Here is a 20,229-nt window from a genome sequence, read left to right as displayed (position 1 = left end):
AAAAACAAGTTCAAGGCAAGTCTATTACCAAAAAATCATTACTATATATGATTGCTGATACGCTTAAAGTAAGCATATAATTTAACCCTACAAAATGTAGTTGTCAGTATAGAATAAGTAGGGATCGTTCTAGCCGGGGATTGAGGGTACACTTGTAATTGCAAAAACAAATAACGAATTAATAAAAGTATAAAGTATAATATTTACAAAAATAAAACAAAGAATAGAAATATATACAAGTAAATACAAATAAGGGGGGTTTAGGATTATAAAATCAAAAACAAAAATAAATAAAATAAAGAAAGTGTAAAAACATATATACAAGGGTGGAAACCAAGGAATAAAGATCAAAACCACAATCATATGCAAGAAATCCAATCACAATTCTTATAGTTGATTTTCTATGTCATGAGAAAGAAGTTGACCATGTGAAACGTTAGAAAGCAAACGATTTCCCATATTTTACTTTCCTTGAATAATTAATCTAAGTGAAAGCACCTAAATCAATCTTATTGAACATGCAATCATAGTTTAGAAAGCTAGCTAATCAATAACACATTCAACGCATTAAGAACAAAGAAAATATGTCAACCAAAGTGCACAACCTAGTTATGAATAAGTTCACCTATTTGCAATCCTCCTTAATTGATTTCTACTTTTGTCCAAAGCCTTTACTACTTAAATCTAGCTCCAATTACATGCATATATCCTAAGTTGGCCACCAAAGAACACAAACATGCAAAAGTTTTCTGTAATCCAAAATCAATCAAGCAATCTCACATAAGCAACATATAAATCAACATATAAAAATCACAATTTTATTTCAAAACATATAAACTGGCTTTAAACTTTGCCCTTAACGTCATGTTAACTAGAATTCATAACTCTACAAATCAAACAAAGGAAAACAAAAGAAAATAAGAAATACACCGTGAAAGATGGATGACATGGCCTTGAGACGAAGAACTCGAAGATCCTTGAAAGCAAGCATTCTTCTTGGGACGACACAAGGATGGATGGTGGCTAGGATCTTGATGTATGGCATGACTTCTCCTCCTCCTTGGTTGAGACGCAGAGCTTCTGAAGACTAGAGAATGGAGAGAATTTTTCTAATGTTTATTTTCTAATGGAGAGAGATGTGTTGTGTTGTGGTGGTGGTGTTGGTTGTGTTGATGGTGTAAAACGTCTAGAGAGGAGGCTATATATAAGGGAAGGCAAGGCTTCATGAATTTAATTTTCAAAGAATTTTCTGGTTGCACCACACTGCTTCGACCAATCACGTAGCGCCACGTCAGCTCTGTTGTGTCATCCAACCAATCAAAAAGCTCCAAAATCAATCCCTAATATATTGTTGCCAAATTTCCCATGATTTAATCTGATTTTATTCACAATTTTCGGCCAAATATCTAGGCATGAACCTAGACAATGTATCTGGACTCATTTTGGACATTTTCTCCCTTAAATCTCTCCATGGCTTTATCCTTAACATCCTCCCCTTGATTTTCTCTTGATTTTCACATTAAAATTGCAGATTTTATTCTCTAATTTCAGCCAACATATCTTGAGGGAATTAAGGAATGAATCTGGACTTGTTTTGAGCCTTTTCTTGTTGCACAATCCCTTGATATTCTCAACGTAATCTCCTTGATTTTCACATTATCTCCATCATTTCCCATGCAAAAATCAGATTTAATCTCCCATAATATCTCCCACGTCATCTTCAAGCCATGTGGTCTCCTAATGCCTTCAGGTTTCCTAGCCTCATCAGGATTCCTGCGTTGACTGGGATTCCTAGTTGGACCAGGAAAACTCCATTTGTTCATTTCAGCTCCATTCCCTCCATGAGACCTAAAAATAGAAACATTTATTAAAATTCCTAAAAATAGAAACTTTCCTAACCAAGAAGGATTTATTAAAGGAAATAACTAAGTAAATATGAGGAAATAATAGTTAAAACGTCGCATTAAAATGCTCATATCAATTGCAACCCTCGAAATCATCAAAAATCATCACTATGATCACCTCCCATGCCGTTTTTAGTTGGAATAGTGATCGGAGGTGGCTCTAGGTACCATTTAAAATGAAATCGAAAAGTTCGGGTACTGGTTGTGATCAAAATTGAAGTTCAGGTACCATCGATAATATTGAGGTATAGTTCAGGTACCATTTGTGATAATAACCCTATTCTTATTGTTTAAATACATGCTCTTTCAGTCACCTTAACCACTTACTTCTAACTATAAAAACATTTCAACTTATGACAAAAAGAACATGTAATTAAAAATATGATTAAATACTGTTTAGTCATTGACCTTTTGTCCAAAAAACACTTCAGTCCCTGGCCTTCTAATTTCACACGTTTAGTCCATGTACTTCAAAATTTCGGACCAATAGGTCCTTTCTGTTAACCATCCGTTAAAAGTTGCCGTTAACTGGCTGACATGGCGTTTCTATCCATGCCAACTCAACTTTTGGCATCCAAGTCACTGGTAATATGCCCAAAGTAACCCTTGCCTTCATTATCCCCCAGTTGCAGCTTAAATTCACTCCAAATTCATTCATATATTCCCTCAAAATTACCTACTCCAAATTTTGAAGAAATCTAGTAATCTGCCACAATATCACAATATCACAAAAAGAATCCTAAAAAAAGAATCAGAATCTGCAGCAAGCCAATGAACAAGTACAATAATCTGCCATTTCATTCAAATCAATCCATAGAATCTGCAGGTTGCCAATGAAGAAGCTCTAATTTACAAAAAAACAAAAACTAGAGCATTACATCCTCAAGAACTGTTCTATAAGCTCGTAGTTTAGCTCTAATCATCTTATCAAAAGATTAGAGCTAGCAACCAAGTGCGACAACACAAGGTTGCACCAAAAAAGGATGTCTAAACTTCACTTGCTTGGTAGCCTAATACTTGATAAATTTGCAGACCTATTTTCCCTCTCCCTTACCAGAATTTTCTCTGATCCTTTGGGATGATCTTGTTGGTGTTGCAACTTGCTTGGTTGATGCCCTAGGAGCTTGTGGAGGCCTTGAGGTAATGGTGGTTGAGGTAGCTTGAACATGCCTTGAGGCAGTTGGGGCAGATGTGGCTTGTCTAGGCCTCCCTCTTGTTGGGGCACACCTGTTTTCTGCCAAGCTTGCTACCTTTTGTGCAACCCACTTTTTCTGGATACACATGAACAAGTGAGAGTTAATTGAAGTTGAAAATGGCACTTTTGAGTCAAGTAGAGAGTAAAAATGGCAGGGAACATACCCTTTGATACTCAGCTCTTTCCTTCACTTTCTGCCTCAACTCATTGGCAGTCATAGGACCCTTTTTTCCTCTCTTGGACTGCAGCAAACAATAGCCAAATGAAATAGTAGCTTGTCACACAATTAACTTATAAACTATGCAATTGAAACTACAAAAAAAGTGCACCTAATATGTTGTATACCTGATTTCCAGAACCTTGACCAGCTTCATTATTTTCCTTCCTCTTCTTAGAAACAACTGAAGTCTTCTTCTCTTTTGGAGGCAAATGCCTCTGACAAGTTTTGACATTATGTCCTACTTGGTTGTAGTTGCCACACTTGAATGACCTTTGCACCCTTCCAAGTTTACCAACACTATCTTGAAGCTTTTCAGAAGGATCCTTGATTCTCTTAGTCTTTGGCCTACCTGGTTGCCTTGAGTATTGAGGAGGTAAGATTGTTGGTTCTTCACTTCTTGACCACATATCCATGCTATTAACAGGCATGAACAAGTTTGAGTAGATAGTCATATATGTGCTCTTGAGGTAGCAATCTGCCACATAGTGATCAACATCCTCCCTCTTCCCAAATATTGCAGAAATGGCGTGCTTGCATGGGATTCCAGTCAAATCCCACCTCCGGCAGCTGCATGTCCTTGCAGCAAGGTCAACAACATTCTTGGAGCCCTCAATGTTCTCCACTTCTGCTTGGTCCCCACCATTGAATATTGAAATGCAATCTTCAGCAGCCTTTACCTTATTCTTCTCAATCACATTTCTGGCCTTTGGGCAGATATTTCCATGATATGTTGCCATCTTGTCCTTCCTAATTTGAATCCTCCTCATTAACTTCATCCTTATCTCTTCAAACATAGTGATAGGAGGCTTACCCCTTGCCTCTAGAATAAGGGCATTAAAGCTCTCACACATGTTGTTAATGAGGATGTCACAATTGTTGCATGTTCTGAAATATACCCTGGACCAATGTTTGGGTGGCCTCTCGGGTGCTGCAAATAAAGAAACTCCATAAGTAAATATTAGCAACAGTCCATAAACTTCAAACAGAAACTTAAATGGAGACTAAGTACCTGTCAACCAATTATAAGCATCAACATCAAGGGACTTCATCTCCTCCATTTCCTTGAGAAAGTAAGGCAAGGTTGTTGACTTTGCTGCTTTCCACATCTGGTCCTTCATAACCTTTCCCGGAAACAACTTAGTGAAGTTTGTCCATAAATGTCTTGCACAAAATCTGATGCTAGCAGATGGAACAACATCCTCAAAGGCAGGTTTCAACCCTTTCTGTTTATCACTAATAAAAGTCCAGCCTGCACCATCATTCTCAATACTCAAATCCTTCACCAACAGTTCAAGAAACCAAATCCAGCTATCCTTTGTCTCCAGCTCCACCATTGCATATGCCACAACCCAAGAAGTGTTGTTGGCATCAATCCCCACAGCTGTTAGAAGCTGACCCCCAAAGCAGCTCTTAAGATGTGCTCCATCCAGCCCAATCACTGCTCTACACCCAGCCTTGAACCCATTCTTTAAGGCTCCTAAGCAAATGTACATTCTTTTGAAAATGGGTAGCTTCTTTTTGTTGTTGAAGTCACACTTTATGTCGATGGATGTTGCTGGATCAACTCTCTGCAGCTCCATCCCATAATCCCTCAACCTATCATACTGCTCTCTAATGGATCCCTCAACCTCCAATAGGGCAATTCTTTTAGCTCTATAAGCCATTGACCTTGAAACCCTAGCTCTAATGCTAGCTGACATGGTCTTCGCTAGAGAATCTGCAAAAACAAACAAATTCATTAAGTTTCAAAACACATCAGAATTAATGCCATAGGTAGTTAGAAACAAATCAGAACACTTAGACCTGGAGTTATCTCTTGGTTCAGAGCAATCTGGTCCTTGAACCTTGCAGTGAGGTACCTCATCCTTACTATGCTATTGTTAAACTTCCTTGTGCACTTGTGTTCAAGAACATACTCCTTCATCTGAATAGTGCTTTCATGTTGCATCTTCGAGGCAAACAGAAAAAATGGGCAGTTATCCTCCTTGCACACCACCCTTAACCTTGTCTTATCATTCTTGATATAGACATATTCCCATCCACCCTGAATTGCCATCTCTCTTCAGGCATCCCTCAATACCTTCACATCAGCAAACTTCATTCCCAAGCAAAACTTGGGTTTTTTCATATCAGTAATGGGGTTGAATTCAATCCCCACATCCTCTAATTCTCCATCAGAATCAATGGCATATTGCAGCCTCTCATCATCTGAACCATCCTCCCTAAACATATCCTCATCATCAGAAAAGTGCCCCACTTCCTCCTCTACATTTGACTCTTGACCCTTTGATCCCAGCCTTGCAGTTTTGCCTTTTGCAGCTGCCTCCATCACTGCTTCTTCCAGCCAATCATCATCATCAGTTCCATAGTGGTCATAATCCTCATCATCAAATTGAGGATCATAATCATAATCCTCATCCTCACTTAAACCTGCCTCCTCGCTGCCTCCTTCATAAAATCCCCCATTAGCCTCACCACCACCAAAGGACTGAAGATAGTCTAGCACATTTATATCATGTAGACCGGAACCCTCACACTCTACACCAATTGTCCCCCGCACCACACCTGACCCTTGCACACCACTTGTTGAACCAATACCACTGCTGCCTTGTCCTATACTTGACTGCCCCCAACCACTTGATGCTTGTTGGTCACCTTTGGAAGTTTTTTTCCCACTAGAGTGGTACTCTATAAGCTTCTGCTTTCCCTTATCTTTTGGATCCAAACCTCCAGCTTGGCTTGCTTGAGTTGGTAAATGGTTTTCCACATCTCTAATCACAACTCCTTTGCTTGGCTGTGTTATAGGCTCATCCAACTCTGTTATAACAACACTTGGCTTCTTTCTTGGCGAGTCAGGAAGCTCTTCTATAACAACACCGCTCTTACCACCTTCACTGAAGAACAAATCTTCGTACATGAAAACATCATCATCTGAATCCCCAAACACTTCATGAAGCTCTACATGGTCCAAGTACAATATGATAAGCCTCCAAGTAGGTATTGCACTACACATGAATACCACATCCTGATCTGTTTCCAGCTTCATAAGTGAATCTTTCTCATCACCTATCCTATACCAATAATCGATTCTTTGCGATGCATAAGCCGGATTAAGTTGCATCACCATGTTATCAACCTCCACCAATGACATCCTATCTTTATCTACATTATCATAGTAGTCAACTTTCCCTCCAACATAGGACTCCCTCTGTAAGCAGCCACCATGGTACACTTTGACAGTGAAATAATCGGGGTGGGCTGCATAAGGATTATAAAAACATTAGTCCCTAAATCCTAAAGCAAGAAAACACAAATAAACTTGCAAATTAACTATCTAGCCACTGTGCACGCAAGAACCAAAACAGAAATGTACAAATATATGCCTCCATAAAGAGGTAAAAGACAAACAAACCCACTTTCAAACATTGTTTAAGACCAGCAATGCCATTCTTCCCACATAGGAGACAGAGACAAAAAATACATTCTTTACTGCCTGTAATTGACCACTTTCAGCACTTTCAGTACCATAATAAAAGCAAAAGCAGAAAGCTCAACCACAACTCGGACAATATTAAAAGCCATACCCAGCCTTCTAAACAACCACTCGAGCTATTTGAAGCACTAAAATACAATACACACTGAACCTGAAGTAAGCAAGTGCACAAAATCTGCAAACCCAAAATAGTTTGAAAATCCCTAAACTAGAAACCCAGAAACCCATAACACCCAATTTCGATTTTCAAACCCTAGAACTCGAAATTCCATTCGAACACAAAACTCTTTACCAAAACATCGGAAACAACATAGAACCCACCCTAAAAACAATCCACAAACCACCCATAAAGAAACCCCCAATTTTTGTTGAAAACCCTAAAACTCGAAACCATCCAAAATAGTCCGCCAATATGTTCGATTCATCATCATGTGGTTCAAAACAGAAATATAACTCACCATATTCAGGGATCTCCACTTTCTCAGCGTCTTCAGCTCTCGGAACCCAAACATCTCCGTCGTTCCCAGCCATGTCGCCACCTCTATATCCAGCTTCTCAGATTGCTTCGAAACAACTGGGATTGAGGTTCAGTTCCCCGATTCAGAAGATTTTCCCCTCTTCTTTAGTTCTAGGGTTTTCGATTTTGTGGGTTAGGCACAATTAGGAGAGCTCGATAGATGAATTTGAAATTTAGGGCTGTTTTGGGGGAAATGGGTTAGGGATCGGGTCCTAATCGAGGGTAAAGACACCAGGGGCATAATGGAGAATTCACCAGCCCAATCGCTTACTCCGCGCGTAATTGGCGTCCATGTGTGTGCCAGGTCACCACTTAACCGATAGATTGGACGAAGTGGACCTATTGGTCTGAAATTTTGAAGTACATGGACTAAACGTGTGAAATTAGAAGGCCAGGGATTGAAGTGTTTTTTGGACAAAAGGTCAAGGACTAAACAGTATTTAATCCTTAAAAATATAATTTATATTCATTTTTGTTCAATAAAATGTGTAAAATATTTAAAAAAATGCAAAAAACTTGTATAGTTCGTGTATAATATTTTTTGACTTCAAAAGTACGGGAAATTTGACGAGTCCCTTTCAAAAATATTTTACAAAGTAAGAAAGTATATTAGAAAAAAATGTAAATACGTATTTCATTTGCATATAATACGAAAAATTACTAATTATGACAAGTATACAAAAGAAGAGGAAGAGGAGGGCAGGTGTATGCTCAATCATTTTGGGTTGTATGAGTATTTGACGTCTAACCTCTGCCTTATATAGTGCACGACATAGCATGGATGATTAATCCTTCTCTACTTCCTTTAGTAATTCTAGGAATTAATCAATTGGTCCACATAATACAAACCAATCAAATAAATCCACGTCACATCTTCTGCGTCATTTAACCAATGAAAAGCCTTCAAAAGTAATTAGAAAGCAACCATGAATCTAGGAAGATTATTGCCGAAATATTGTTGAATATTTTTTTATATTTATCTCCATATTTCGGCCAAAAGAGATGTAAATTCTTATCAAGAATCCAAATCGGATTTTTATTCAAGTTTTCTTGGTGCATACAAGTTGTAATTGCTTCCCAATTTGATCTTGACGTCAATTGTAGAATCTTCTTTTGCGGCACATGTACAATATTATTTGGAATATGAAGCACAAACTCATCCATGGGATTTCTGATGTAATTTGGGCCTCAAAACAGAAATTCCAATCAAAAGTCAAATTCACGCGCAGCTTGACCTTGCTGTACTAAATTGGCCATAACTTCTTCTAGAAAAAATGATATTAACAAACTGTAAAAAGCTCTAGAAACTAGACATCCAAGGGTTTCAACATATAAGGATCATCTTTTGTACTGAGTTTCTCTCATTGCTCTGTCAAAGTTGACTGATCTGCATAGGCAGATTTCCTGAATTTGCCTTTCATGCGTCTTTTCTCCTTTTCTTTGAAAATACACCTAAAATAATAAAATAAAGTTTAAAACTATATAAAAAAGAAAATAACTGAGAAAAATGTAGAGAGATTAACATTCTGAACATAGCATTTCATGCTCCTATAAGGAGCCACCGCATGGGAGCAACGAAAGAAAAACTTGAAAACCCAAAGTTTGATGAATCCCTATGAGATCCGAAAAGGACGGAGAGTTCTTGTGGTTCCTTCTTTGTCATTTGGTTCTTTGGTTATAAAAGTGGGAGATTTCCTATTTTTGAATGTATGATTTTGTAGAACATGCTTCGCTGATCATATCAACGGTTACATTGATAAGAGATTTCCCTATTATAATCGGCCATACCACAAGTAACATTTGTACATGCTAATACATACTTGACACAAGGTTTGGTACTATCACCAAACCCTGCAAGACCCCGCAGTACCATATTTGGGGCCAGGTCTAACATCCACCATGGTGGTATTCACAAGGGATGGCACATTGGTGGACAAAGGCCTCGAACCTGCCCTGTAGAGCTCCCCAAGATACACACCAGAGCCTGTTATAACTGCAAAGGGATGAAATGCATCCCACATCGAAGAAATGGGAAATACCTTTCCCATGATGAAGTATATAAGTCAGACTCAACCACCTTCAAGAGGGTATTAACTTCTCCTTCATTATTGTTACTCTATCAAATTAGTAATAGAACCTGACTTCAGCATCGGAGAGGCATAAACCGTCCGGTAGGGTTTATACCTCTGACGTTGTGTATTCACTTTGATAGGGTCCCGGAGTTATATTGGTACCCGCTAGAGGGTATAACATTCTGCCTGACGTACCCGGAGAAATAACCAGAAACAACATTGGTGGAAGATTAAGCTCTATTGGATGTAAGGTTTGTGTGAAATTTTTATGGTTGGTCACGTTATTTGTTACATTGATGGAAGAATGCTCTACTATGGTCAATCATATCATCAATAAATTTTTACATATCCCGACTTATATTAGATGCTTCTTTAGATGAGTATTTGCATCCATTCGTATTCTTGTTATGTTTAATTATCACTGCGTTATAGCATCTCGTATTATTTTTTTTTTTTTTTTTTTTAACAAAGCATAATATTATTATTAGGAGAACACTCCATAAACATACAAGAACTACAAGTGTGCATATACTGGCCTCATTAAACCTATCCTAGGTAAATCACGTCAGAAAAATCTTAGGCATGAGAAGAGTACCACACACCCTAAAATACATTAAATTACATGAGAATCATACATAAGTAAATCCATAAGCCATGGATGGGCCTTCTTCTGAAGTCTAGAGAATGGAATAGAACTTTGGTGTGCGAAAGAATGAAAGAATGGATGATTGAGACGTCTCAAGGGCGCATCTATATATAGGGGACGTCCATGCCTTCTGGACCATTCTTTTAATTTTCAGGAATTATCTATTTGGTCCACACAACTTAAACCAATCAAATAATTCCATGTTAGCATTCCTGCATCATCCGACCAATGAGAATCCTTTAAAATTAAGTAAAATTACACCTTGATTTTAGAGAGATAATCCTTGCCGAATTTAAATGAATATTTTTTTTATTTTTTATCTCTTTATTTTGGCCAAAGAAGCTTTAATGCAATCAGGAATGTATCTGGACTTGATTTCATCTTTTCTGAATGTAAACTCCTTAAAACTTTCCTTCATTATCTCTAGGAGTCTCCCTTTGACCACAATCATGCATTTAGGATTTAATTGAGATGTCATTATTGAAATTTGTAGTCTGTGTCTAATACAGACTCCAAATCTGATTTTTATCCATCTTTTCTTGTCAAAAACGACTCCCAATCCATATCACCTTTGTATAGGACTTTTTGGACTTCTTCTAGATGCTTCTTGAATGTTCTTGGGCTCTCCTAGTCCAATAAGGTATCTTAGTGTCATTAGGACTCGTTATGCAATTAAGTTTCCTAGTCCAATCAGGACTCCTCATGTCATCAGGACTCTTTGATCGAGATGTTTTCTGGTAGTGTCTGGGACCTTACTGGGACTCCTTGTCTCATTAGGATTCCTTTTCATGTCAGGAGTAGGTTTCCTAGTCCAACTAGGACTCTTCATTTTTCCTCATTTCTCCTAGCTTATTTCCTATTTGAATCAGGATTCCTACTTTAACTGGGATTCCTTTTCCTAGTTGGATCAAGAATACTTCATTTCTTCATTTCTGTGTCCCTTGTGCCTTCTACTTGTCATTTCCAACGTCTCACATGCTTCTCATATGCCTTTAAGCTCATTTCCTTGTCGTGTGCTCCAATGTACCTAGAACTTTATTGTCATTCTTCCTCATGTACCTTTAGAACCATATTTGACTAAAGAGCTTACTACAAGTGTTACAATGATAGAGATATTTTGTTACTTATGAGAGGAGTACTTTGTTTCTGGTTTTACACTGAACTTAATTATCTTGCATATAACATTACAAAATGAGGAGATGCATTAACTAATTCGAGTGTAATAGAAAGGTAAATAGCTGGGTTGAAATGCTAATACATGTTGTCCAACAAATCTCATTAAGCTATTTTGTTTATCTCAATCTCATCATGTTCAATTGTTTATCTGCTTCAAAATTTTCTTTTAGTCAAGCAAAAATGTAGGAGTTGAATTCTCTTTTGATGCTATGCAACATGCAAATTAGAAAAACCCTTCAAAGTAACAATCCATGAATTTAGAATCTGTTTAAATTCATATGGAATAAATACAATCCGTGAATTCTACAAAATCCATGACAATCCACGGATTATAAAAAATCAAACAGAATCATTTAAAATCTAGATTGAATACACCCCCTAAGTAAATGAAATAACTTAGCGAAATATGAGGAGTTAACTATTAAAACTTCGCATTACTATGCTTCTATCACATAGTAGGATTCGGGGCATAGCATCTGCTGCTGTTGTATTTGATATTGTAGGTTACTTATTTAACCTACTTGTATCTTGATTTATTGTTTTTTCATTATAATGCTCTGATAACCTGTGGGATTAATGTTATTCAGTTGAGACTTGTATTTGTATAATTGGAGATGTTGTGATTTAAGGAGCAGAGTGGTTCCAGGAGTAGAGGATGATGTTTATTATTAGAAGTGTAAAATGTGTTTTTCTCAGGTTTTGGGTAGTCCATCTTTAAGGGTGATTTTGCAGAATTTTCAGTAGAGTTATTCCTAAGGTGGGCCTCGCAAGGCCATCTCAGATTTCAGGGTGAAATTTGGGACAGGTTCTGTCACCATCCCAATATAGAGTTTTCTTAAATCAATTGTTATTTAATAAATTTGTATGGTAATTAAGAGCAAAGTCCTCGAGCTAAGTCCTCCGGCTGCCTTCAATTTTTGAGTTGGTTTCCTTTATTTTATTCTATAAATTGAATATGTTTTCTTCTATCGAGCCTCTTTCTTTATAATCTATAATATAAGAGTTCAGTTCTTTCTTCAATATATATCAAACAAATTAACTATAAATTAGACGTAGAAAAAACGATAAAAATTTTCGTAATTAAAAATACATGTTGTCGACAAATTAAATCCAAACAAAAACACAAGGGCAGATAATAAAAAGGCGCTAGGAATTATTTTGATAACCAAAGATCCGGTAGGCCTTGAGTGTGCAGCAGTTGAGCGCTTTACGAAAATGGGCTTCGGCCAAATTCGATTCGGCCTCAGCAATTTTGTATGCCTTCCACTTGTTCTCCAAGTCCTCGAGATCTTGCTCCTCAGCCCACCTGTGATCAAAGTGCTCTATCTGAAAATGGTCTCTCAAACCACGACGAAGAAATCCACTAATCTTTGGCTTGCTCTGGTCATCATCATCAATCATCTTCTCATCGTCCGCCACCTTCACTTTTATTGTTTCCTCCTCCTTTTCCTCCTCCTCCTCATTCTCCTCCTCCTCATCGTCAGCCACCTGCACTAGTATTGTTTCCTCCTTCTCCTTGTTTAATTTGTCATCATCAGCAGCATCAAACTTACCCTGCTAATTAATTAACAAACAAGTATTAGTTAATGTATCATCGACAAGATATGATAATTAAGTATGACGTACGTACCCAATAAATTTTGGACAAGTTGAACACCTTCATCTCTTGGTAACGCCCCTTCTGGAAAGTTTCTAAGAACGTCTGATTCTGCATCCCCATATATTTTCTCTTAAGGGATTTTACTTTGTCCCTTACTTGGTTCAAATCTCCCTGGCTGAGGCGACTCTTTATGTATTCATAAAATTCCTTGCTTTTATACTCTCTCTCGTCTCCCTGAAACGAGATCAGGCCGCCCAAAATAACAATCTCATCGTCTTTGCTCCATGTTATTCCAGCACAAGACGATTTGGTGTTGGACTTGTTCTCTTCTGGAGCCGGTGAAGCTGCTACTTTCACCCTCTTGTTTTTCGGGTCTTGTTCCTCATCAACAGATTGATTTTCTTTTTCAGGTCCGTTGATGTCGACTTGCTTCGTCTCCTCTGCAAGCCTTGCCTTCTTCTTCTTCTTCTTCCTCTTCTTTTTTGTCTGCTCGGTGGTCTTGTTGGACATGATAACGTCCTTGGAATTAGCTTCGTTCATGTCATAAGCATCTTTGACTTGGTCTGGCGAATCTGGTACGATAAAGGGTGAGAACGCCATTAGAGGGATGGGTGAATCACACATGATTATATGATAGCGTATTAGAGTCCTACTTGTACCAATTGCAGAGGAGAGACATGTGTTATATACAAGTAGTTTGGCCAAGATGTAGGGATATATAAATCTAGAATTGTGAATTCCTCGGTTTAGTACTGATTTCATTAATTTTCCCCGGCAACTTCCTTTTTCTTTTGAAAAAATAATTTATTTTAGGAAAAGGTATCCTAATTAAATTTCATTTTATGAATCGAGTTTAAAGATAATGAAAAGCTATGATCATAAACAAAAACACGGCACCTAAATTTTCATTGACAACAAACCTTGAAACGTTAATAGTGCCTTTTGTTTCCATATTCCTTTTTTTTTTCGTTTATTTTCTTTCCTTTTGAAAGAAGGAATCAAATTGTTTAGGGAAACCGATATATCATATACCTCTCTTTTTCATTTCTCTTCTTTCTTTTTGGAAAAAGAAATCAAATTATTCAGGAAATCCGATAAGTCAAACCTTTAAATGGTCAATATCATTGTAAGTTTCCTTTTCCTCCCCCCATAAATTAATTGATTTTACGTAGAGGGACGAAAATCAGCGTAAATGAACTCATTAATGTACGTAATCTCTCCAACTTCCTTCTTCTTCCTTTTTATCTCTTGATTCTGCTTTTAATTTTGTAATGTGTTAAATGTTACTGTAAAGCTACCAACTTTGATTTAGCGCTAAGTAATTTGAATCGAGAACCCAAAGTTCTAAATTTTTAGAATATCTATAGTAGGCTCCGAAGTTTATGAATCAACTGAGGCCAATAAGTCTTTGCAACGTAATCTACAAGATTGGCTCAAAAGTGTTGGCCAATCGACTGAAGCCTCTTCTTAGGTGTGATGCCCCGGAAATTCGTAATTATTTTCCGAGGAATTTCCGGAATCTAATTTATGGTTGTTGGACGGTTTCGTGGCTCGTGGATGGAGCGGAAGCGTTTCGGACGAATTTATATTTGAAAAGCGTGACTTTAGGGGTGCCGCAAAGGTTGACTTTTTATTCGTTGGGATTCTCCGAAAACTTCCTTCACGAAAGTTGTAGAGCGCGTCGATACGAGTTCGTGGACATATGGAACGCGAGAATCGGAGTTCGTATGAAGAAGTTAAGGTTATGGGAAGAATTTTCCATTTTAGTATAAATAGAGGAAAATCAGAAATTATTTTCATTTTCTCACTTTCCATTTCCGGAAAGATTTTTCTCTCTCTCTTCTCTCTCGGCTGCTACCTTCAGAAACGAAATTTTCCTTCTGACCCGACCCGAACCCGGGCGATTTGACCCGGTCGGAACTCGCAGCTCCAGCGACCTCTTCCGGTGAAACGAGCCCAGATCAGTTCGCCTCCTTGCTCCGGTCGTCTCTGTGGTGGTCTCTAGTGGCGATTCTCCTTCACGGCGGCGCTGCAAGACGGCACAGGTTGAGGAAATCGGACCCGACCGGAAAACGCAGCTCCGGCGACGGCACGGCTTCAAGTTTCCTTCCTTGGCTTCGTGGGGGTCGTTTGAGTCGATCCATGGTGTTTGTTTTGATCGGTTTACGTGGAAATCGGTTCAACTCAGTTTGGATTACTGTTCACGGCTTGTGAGGTAGTTTTCGACCCTTTATGCTTGTTTTCTGACTTCGAGCTAGTTAGGAAAGTTCACAAGCATGTTTAGATGAAGAACTTTGATGTTGGGAGTTTTGTGAAATATTGAGTTTTGGCCGGCGGCGGTGCGCCTCCGTCTGTGGTGGTGTTCCGGCGGTGTTCCGGCCACTTAAGGAACTGTTTTTGGTATTATATATGTTCTACTCGTTGATACGAGTGTTTCGATATATAATATGCAAATTTTGGAGTTCGTATGGAATTGTTATGATTTTTGCAGTTTCATACCGATCGATTATTCTATCCGTGAGGATTTGAGCGTCCGATCGACTTGTGATTTGGTCACATCGATCGTGGACATATTCCGGAGACTTTGGGAGGTCTCGGATGTGGTTTCGCCTCGATTGGCGCCACTTTGGGGGATTTTAGTTCAAAACAAGGGTTTCGGACTTAAATCATTTGTGAATCGTTACTGATTTGAGATCATTGGTGATTAGGTGCTTCGAAAGGTGAATTGGACGAGTGGTTGGTGATAGTGTTAGTTCGGTTCTGTATAGAAGACGCAGCGGGATTCTGAGATGAGTAATCTCACGAAGTTCATTCACGAACGGGAATACCTTATTGTTTTGAGAGTTATTAGTTAACTGCAAACTATAGTTGGTATTAGTGGTATTTTTGAGTAGATGACTATGTGTGTATATATATATATTATGGAATGTATATATATATACATACGTATTCATGTATTAGTAGATATATATATTTGCGTGATATATATATATGTTTTGGGTGGTTTGTGGATTTATGAAAACAATATGCATGAAATGATGCTTTTTATTGTTTAGGGGTGTGGCTTTTGGAAAACAAATGATTTGTGGAAATGATTGATTTCGATTTGTTTTGAAAAGCGTTGAGATTTGAGAAAAGCGTTGAGATTTGGGTATGAAAACAATAGGCATGAATTGATGCCTTTTATTGTTTTGTGTTATGGCTTTTTCGGAAAACAATGATTATGGAAATGTTGATTTCGATTGTTTTCAAAAGCGTTGCGATTTGTGTAACATTTTGGGTCCAATGCGACTCCTTTAATGATTTTCTCCAAGGGACAGTGCGGCCCGAGGATCGAAGGTCTAAGACCTTGGGCAGAATCTCAGGTGACCACGTCTTTGGCCGGACGAGTGGTTACGTTTTCAGTTAGAGCTCTAATCTGTCTGCCATATAGGTAATTCATGGGTAACGGGAATTGGTTATTTACAACTCATGACATTACGTATTTTTAGGGAACAAGGTGTGAGTTGCTTCCTTATTAATGGTTTTTAAGGGGACAAGGTGTGAGTTGTTTTCCTTATTAACGTTTTGATATAAATCAAGGTGTGAGTTGCTTTCTATGGTACGATTATAGTACATTTGATAGGAAACAAGGTGTGAGTTGTTTTCTATGTTTTACTGATAGAAATCAAGGAGTGAGTTGCTTTCTATGTTTTACTGATAGAAATCAAGAAGTGAGTTGCTTTCTATGTTTTACTGATAGAAATCAAGGTGTGAGTTGCTTTCTATGGTACGCTTATGGTACAACTGATAGAATTCAAGGTGTGAGTTGTTTTCTATGTTTTATTGATAGAATTCAAGTGTGGGTTGTTTTCTATGTTTCGTTTTAAAAGGAAACAAGGTGTGAGTTGCTTTCTTTTATTTCGATTTGAAAGGAAATTAAAGTGTGAGTTATTCTCCTTTATTTCGTGTTTTAGGAATGCAAAGCGTGAGTTGTTTTCCTTATTTTGGCGTGAGTTGTGCATGTGTGTTTGAGTTACTCATACGGGCTTGCAAAAGCTTACCGGGTTTATTGTGTGGCAACCCGGTACACTATTCAAACGGTGTAGGGGTTAATCCTGCAGGTTAGGATAATCGGGGCTGAAGCTGAGGTAGCGCCTTTGCAGCTTTACGGTAGGAAGCCATTTTTGTAACTTTACCGTCGATAAGGACTTCCGTTGTATAGTTAACTCTGAGCTGCATTTATGTTTTATTTTGTTGTTGACAATTTAATTCGTATGCTTGTGTAATATATAACTCTATGGACGAGTGTATATTAACTTTGAGGGTTCAGGGCATCAATATCTGTGTAAGTTAAAGGGAAAAAGATTCCAGGTATTTTGTATTGATGATTGGACGTTCACGCATATATAATTATGGGGTTATATATATCGATTTTCATGTGTGTAAAATCAGGGGCGTGACATTAGGGATATCATTTCCCCATTTCAGAGTGCTTTTGTGCCGGGGAGACTGATATCCGACAACTCTCTGATAGCTTTTGAAATCTCTCACTTCTTGAAACGGAGGAGAAGGGGACATAAGGGTTTTGGAGCCTTAAAGCTTGACATGAGCAAGGCATATGATAGGGTCGAATGGAGCTTCTTGGAGGGTGTTATGCTTAAGTTTGGTTTCAGTCCTACATGGGTTCAATGGATAATGTGCTGTATTACAACGGTGTCTTACTCCTTTGTGCTTAAAGGGGACCCAAGAGGGAATCTCATTCCGGCTAGGGGCTTGAGGCGGGGGTGACTCCATATCACCATACATGTTTTTACTTTGTGCGAAAGTCCTCTCTTTACTTATTATTCAGGCTAGGTCTATTCAAGGTGTTGCAATTTGCACAGGTGCGCAATGCATTTCGCATTTATTTTTTGCTGATGATTCATTTATTTTTTTCAAAGCTGAGTTGGAAGATACAATTATTTTGAAGGAAATTCTTGAAGCTTATGAGAAGATGTCAGGGCAGCCTATTAATTATTAGAAGAGTAGTATAAGTTTCAGCAAGAATGTTCAACGTCTGTATCAGAATGCTATAGCCTCTGCTCTTCAGATGGTAAGAGTTGAGTAGCATGATAAATATCTCGGCTTGCCCATTGAACTCAGCTATTTAAAGACTGAAGCATTCAATTTCTTAACTGAACGTGTTAAGAAGCGGACAGAAGGTTGGCGTGAAAAAACACTGACCAATGCTGGAAAAGAGGTGCTCATTAAAGCCGTGGCACAATCAATCCCGACATATATGATGAGCTGCTTTGAGCTCCCTATTCATCTTTGCAATGAGATGCATGGTTTAATGGCGAAGTTTTGGTGGGGTTCTATTGAAGAGACAAAGAAGATTCACTGGCTTTCTTGGGAGAGATTGTGTTTGCCTAAATCAGAGGGTGGCTGACAAGACCCACCCCGAATTCCACCCTGGAATCCGATGTGGCCCTGCGGGACCCACCTTTAAAGGAGATTTACCAAAAATTTCGGCATAACCTCCCCTTAAAAATGGATAACCCAAAATCCTGCGGAAAACAAAATTCACTTCTAATAATCCAACCACAACTCCTGGAGCCACCCTGCTCCCAAATTCCACCAATCCCATCTCAAAGCTAACAACATTAAACATAATCTCCAAAAGGTACAAGTTACTACAATCACCAAAGTTAGGTCATAGACCTCAAATATAATTCATACAAGTTTGGGTCACACATCCCTTAGTAATCAGAGCATTCTAGGAATATAAGTTTAACATAGAGTACAGTAGGCTAAATAAATAACCTATAAAATATGATGACCGAAGCGGATGCGGTCACTATGGCTCACTTCAGAACGCCGAGCAGCAACACTGAAAACTGGGCATTTGAAACCAAAGGGCCCAGGGGGAAGTACATAAAAACGTTAGCGTGAGTGGACAAAAATAAAAGATTTTTAAACCAAATGGATTTTATACTTTCCCATATTTATTTCTTTAAAATTCCTGATGCATGCAATGATTAAGGAAAATAAAACAAAAGGAGTCCCACTCATGAAAGCCGACTAGCCCCGCTAGTCACAAACGAATAAAAGAAAAGGTTGAAACTCCGATACTCAAAGAAATAGAACCAGCCCCGCTGGCTAAAATAAATCGGACCCCCGCTAGTCGAAAATAGTATAAAGAGTAGGGGAAGATGATAGCCATACGAGTGAGCCACCCAGGCTCGGGTGATAGCCTCCCAGGCTAAAGTACTCCCATTACTCCCGTAATATACCCTTACGCCACTATGTGTAGCGATAGGATACTGGGCTTTAGAATTACTGTCACAAAGACAATAACCAGCGCCACAAAGGCGGAGGGCTTCGGTGATCCCATCACCTCGCCACAAAGGCGGAAGATCAATACTAGCAATGATAGTAGTCACCCTAAGTATGGCATAAGAAACCCGAAAACCAAGTAAAACCACAAATACATAAAGCTTCCCCATATCCCGTAAAAGAATTTCCCATGACGTGTCCCACACGCCAAGATAATCTAAAGTTCGAAATAAATAGGAGATAAATAAGTATAAAGATTTACTCCATCGAAATCTCATTAAAAAATCACAAATCACCGAGTATAAATAAAATATAAATAGTATAAATCCGGAAATCCCATCGGAGATAAATAAATAAAGGAAAATAAGCATAATCCAATGACGTGACCCCGCACGCCATAAAACCTTCAAATATTCAAATAACCAAACCCTTCCTGAAATTAACCATATACTCGGGAAATTAATACTATAAACAAATTATAAGCCCGGAATCAATTAAATAAATGCATGCATCATTCTTTGAAAAATAAAAGTCCACTCACAATATATGCTCAATCCTGACGTCGCTCGGTATTTTCCTCGTACGAAGACCCCTCTCGTCCTGTATGAATAGCACTCGTAAAAATACATTTATAGGACGACAATTAACTTTACGATAATTAGAAATTGAAATTCATAACGTCCCCCCCTTCAAAATCCAACTCCTTAATTCACAAAAAATCCATCCACAATATTCCATCAATATTCATTCATCGATAAATAAATTCTAGAGTGAATTCGAAAGAATTCCGGCGATCGAATTCACGTAAATCGTTAATTAATCAATTAAACTCAATTCGTAATTCCTCCGATTTCCACCAAACTTCATGTATAAACTTCTACAATCGTTAAGGGATTTATGGAGCCAAAATAGAAAATAAATTGCATCTCCACGCGCCACCACGCGCCACCCACAGTGGCCGCGCGTGGGGCCCACGAGCTACCGGCCAACCACCACCAATAGCCACCAAATTTTGGCAGCACCTCCTACTCAACATGCCTAATCTCTTTCTCAACTATAACAAGTGCCAATTTTACCTGGAAGAGCTCCAATTAAGCCGGTGAAAATTT

General features: G+C 38.3%; 2 protein-coding genes across 3 annotated transcripts; both read right to left on the bottom strand.

The window, feature by feature from the left end:
• Positions 1–2,938: 2,938 nt before the first annotated feature.
• LOC112194674 lies at positions 2,939–5,375 on the bottom strand. The gene is made up of 5 exons (XM_024334892.1): positions 5,123–5,375; positions 4,329–5,036; positions 3,445–4,247; positions 3,264–3,341; positions 2,939–3,175 (listed from the first exon to the last, which is right to left on the bottom strand). The coding sequence occupies exons 1-5, from the start codon at positions 5,373–5,375 to the stop codon at positions 2,939–2,941; spliced, it is 2,079 nt and encodes a 692-aa protein (XP_024190660.1).
• A 6,836-nt stretch (positions 5,376–12,211) lies between these two features.
• LOC112194754 (probable transcription factor At2g01370) lies at positions 12,212–13,464 on the bottom strand. Of its 2 annotated transcripts, none has more exons than XM_040515822.1 (2): positions 12,854–13,464; positions 12,212–12,780 (listed from the first exon to the last, which is right to left on the bottom strand). In XM_040515822.1, exons 1-2 carry the CDS (start codon positions 13,445–13,447, stop codon positions 12,370–12,372), a joined length of 1,005 nt encoding a protein of 334 aa, XP_040371756.1. In that variant the 5' UTR covers positions 13,448–13,464; the 3' UTR covers positions 12,212–12,369. The 2 variants fall into 2 exon arrangements, with proteins under 2 accessions (XP_040371756.1, XP_024190751.1); XM_024334983.2 differs by having other exon boundaries at positions 12,212–12,777.
• Between the last annotated feature and the right edge of the window lie 6,765 nt (positions 13,465–20,229).

This window comes from Rosa chinensis, chromosome 3, assembly GCF_002994745.2.
Source record: "Rosa chinensis cultivar Old Blush chromosome 3, RchiOBHm-V2, whole genome shotgun sequence".
Classification (NCBI taxonomy): Eukaryota; Viridiplantae; Streptophyta; class Magnoliopsida; order Rosales; family Rosaceae; genus Rosa; species Rosa chinensis.
This window is presented reverse-complemented; position numbering and strand designations above follow the sequence as displayed.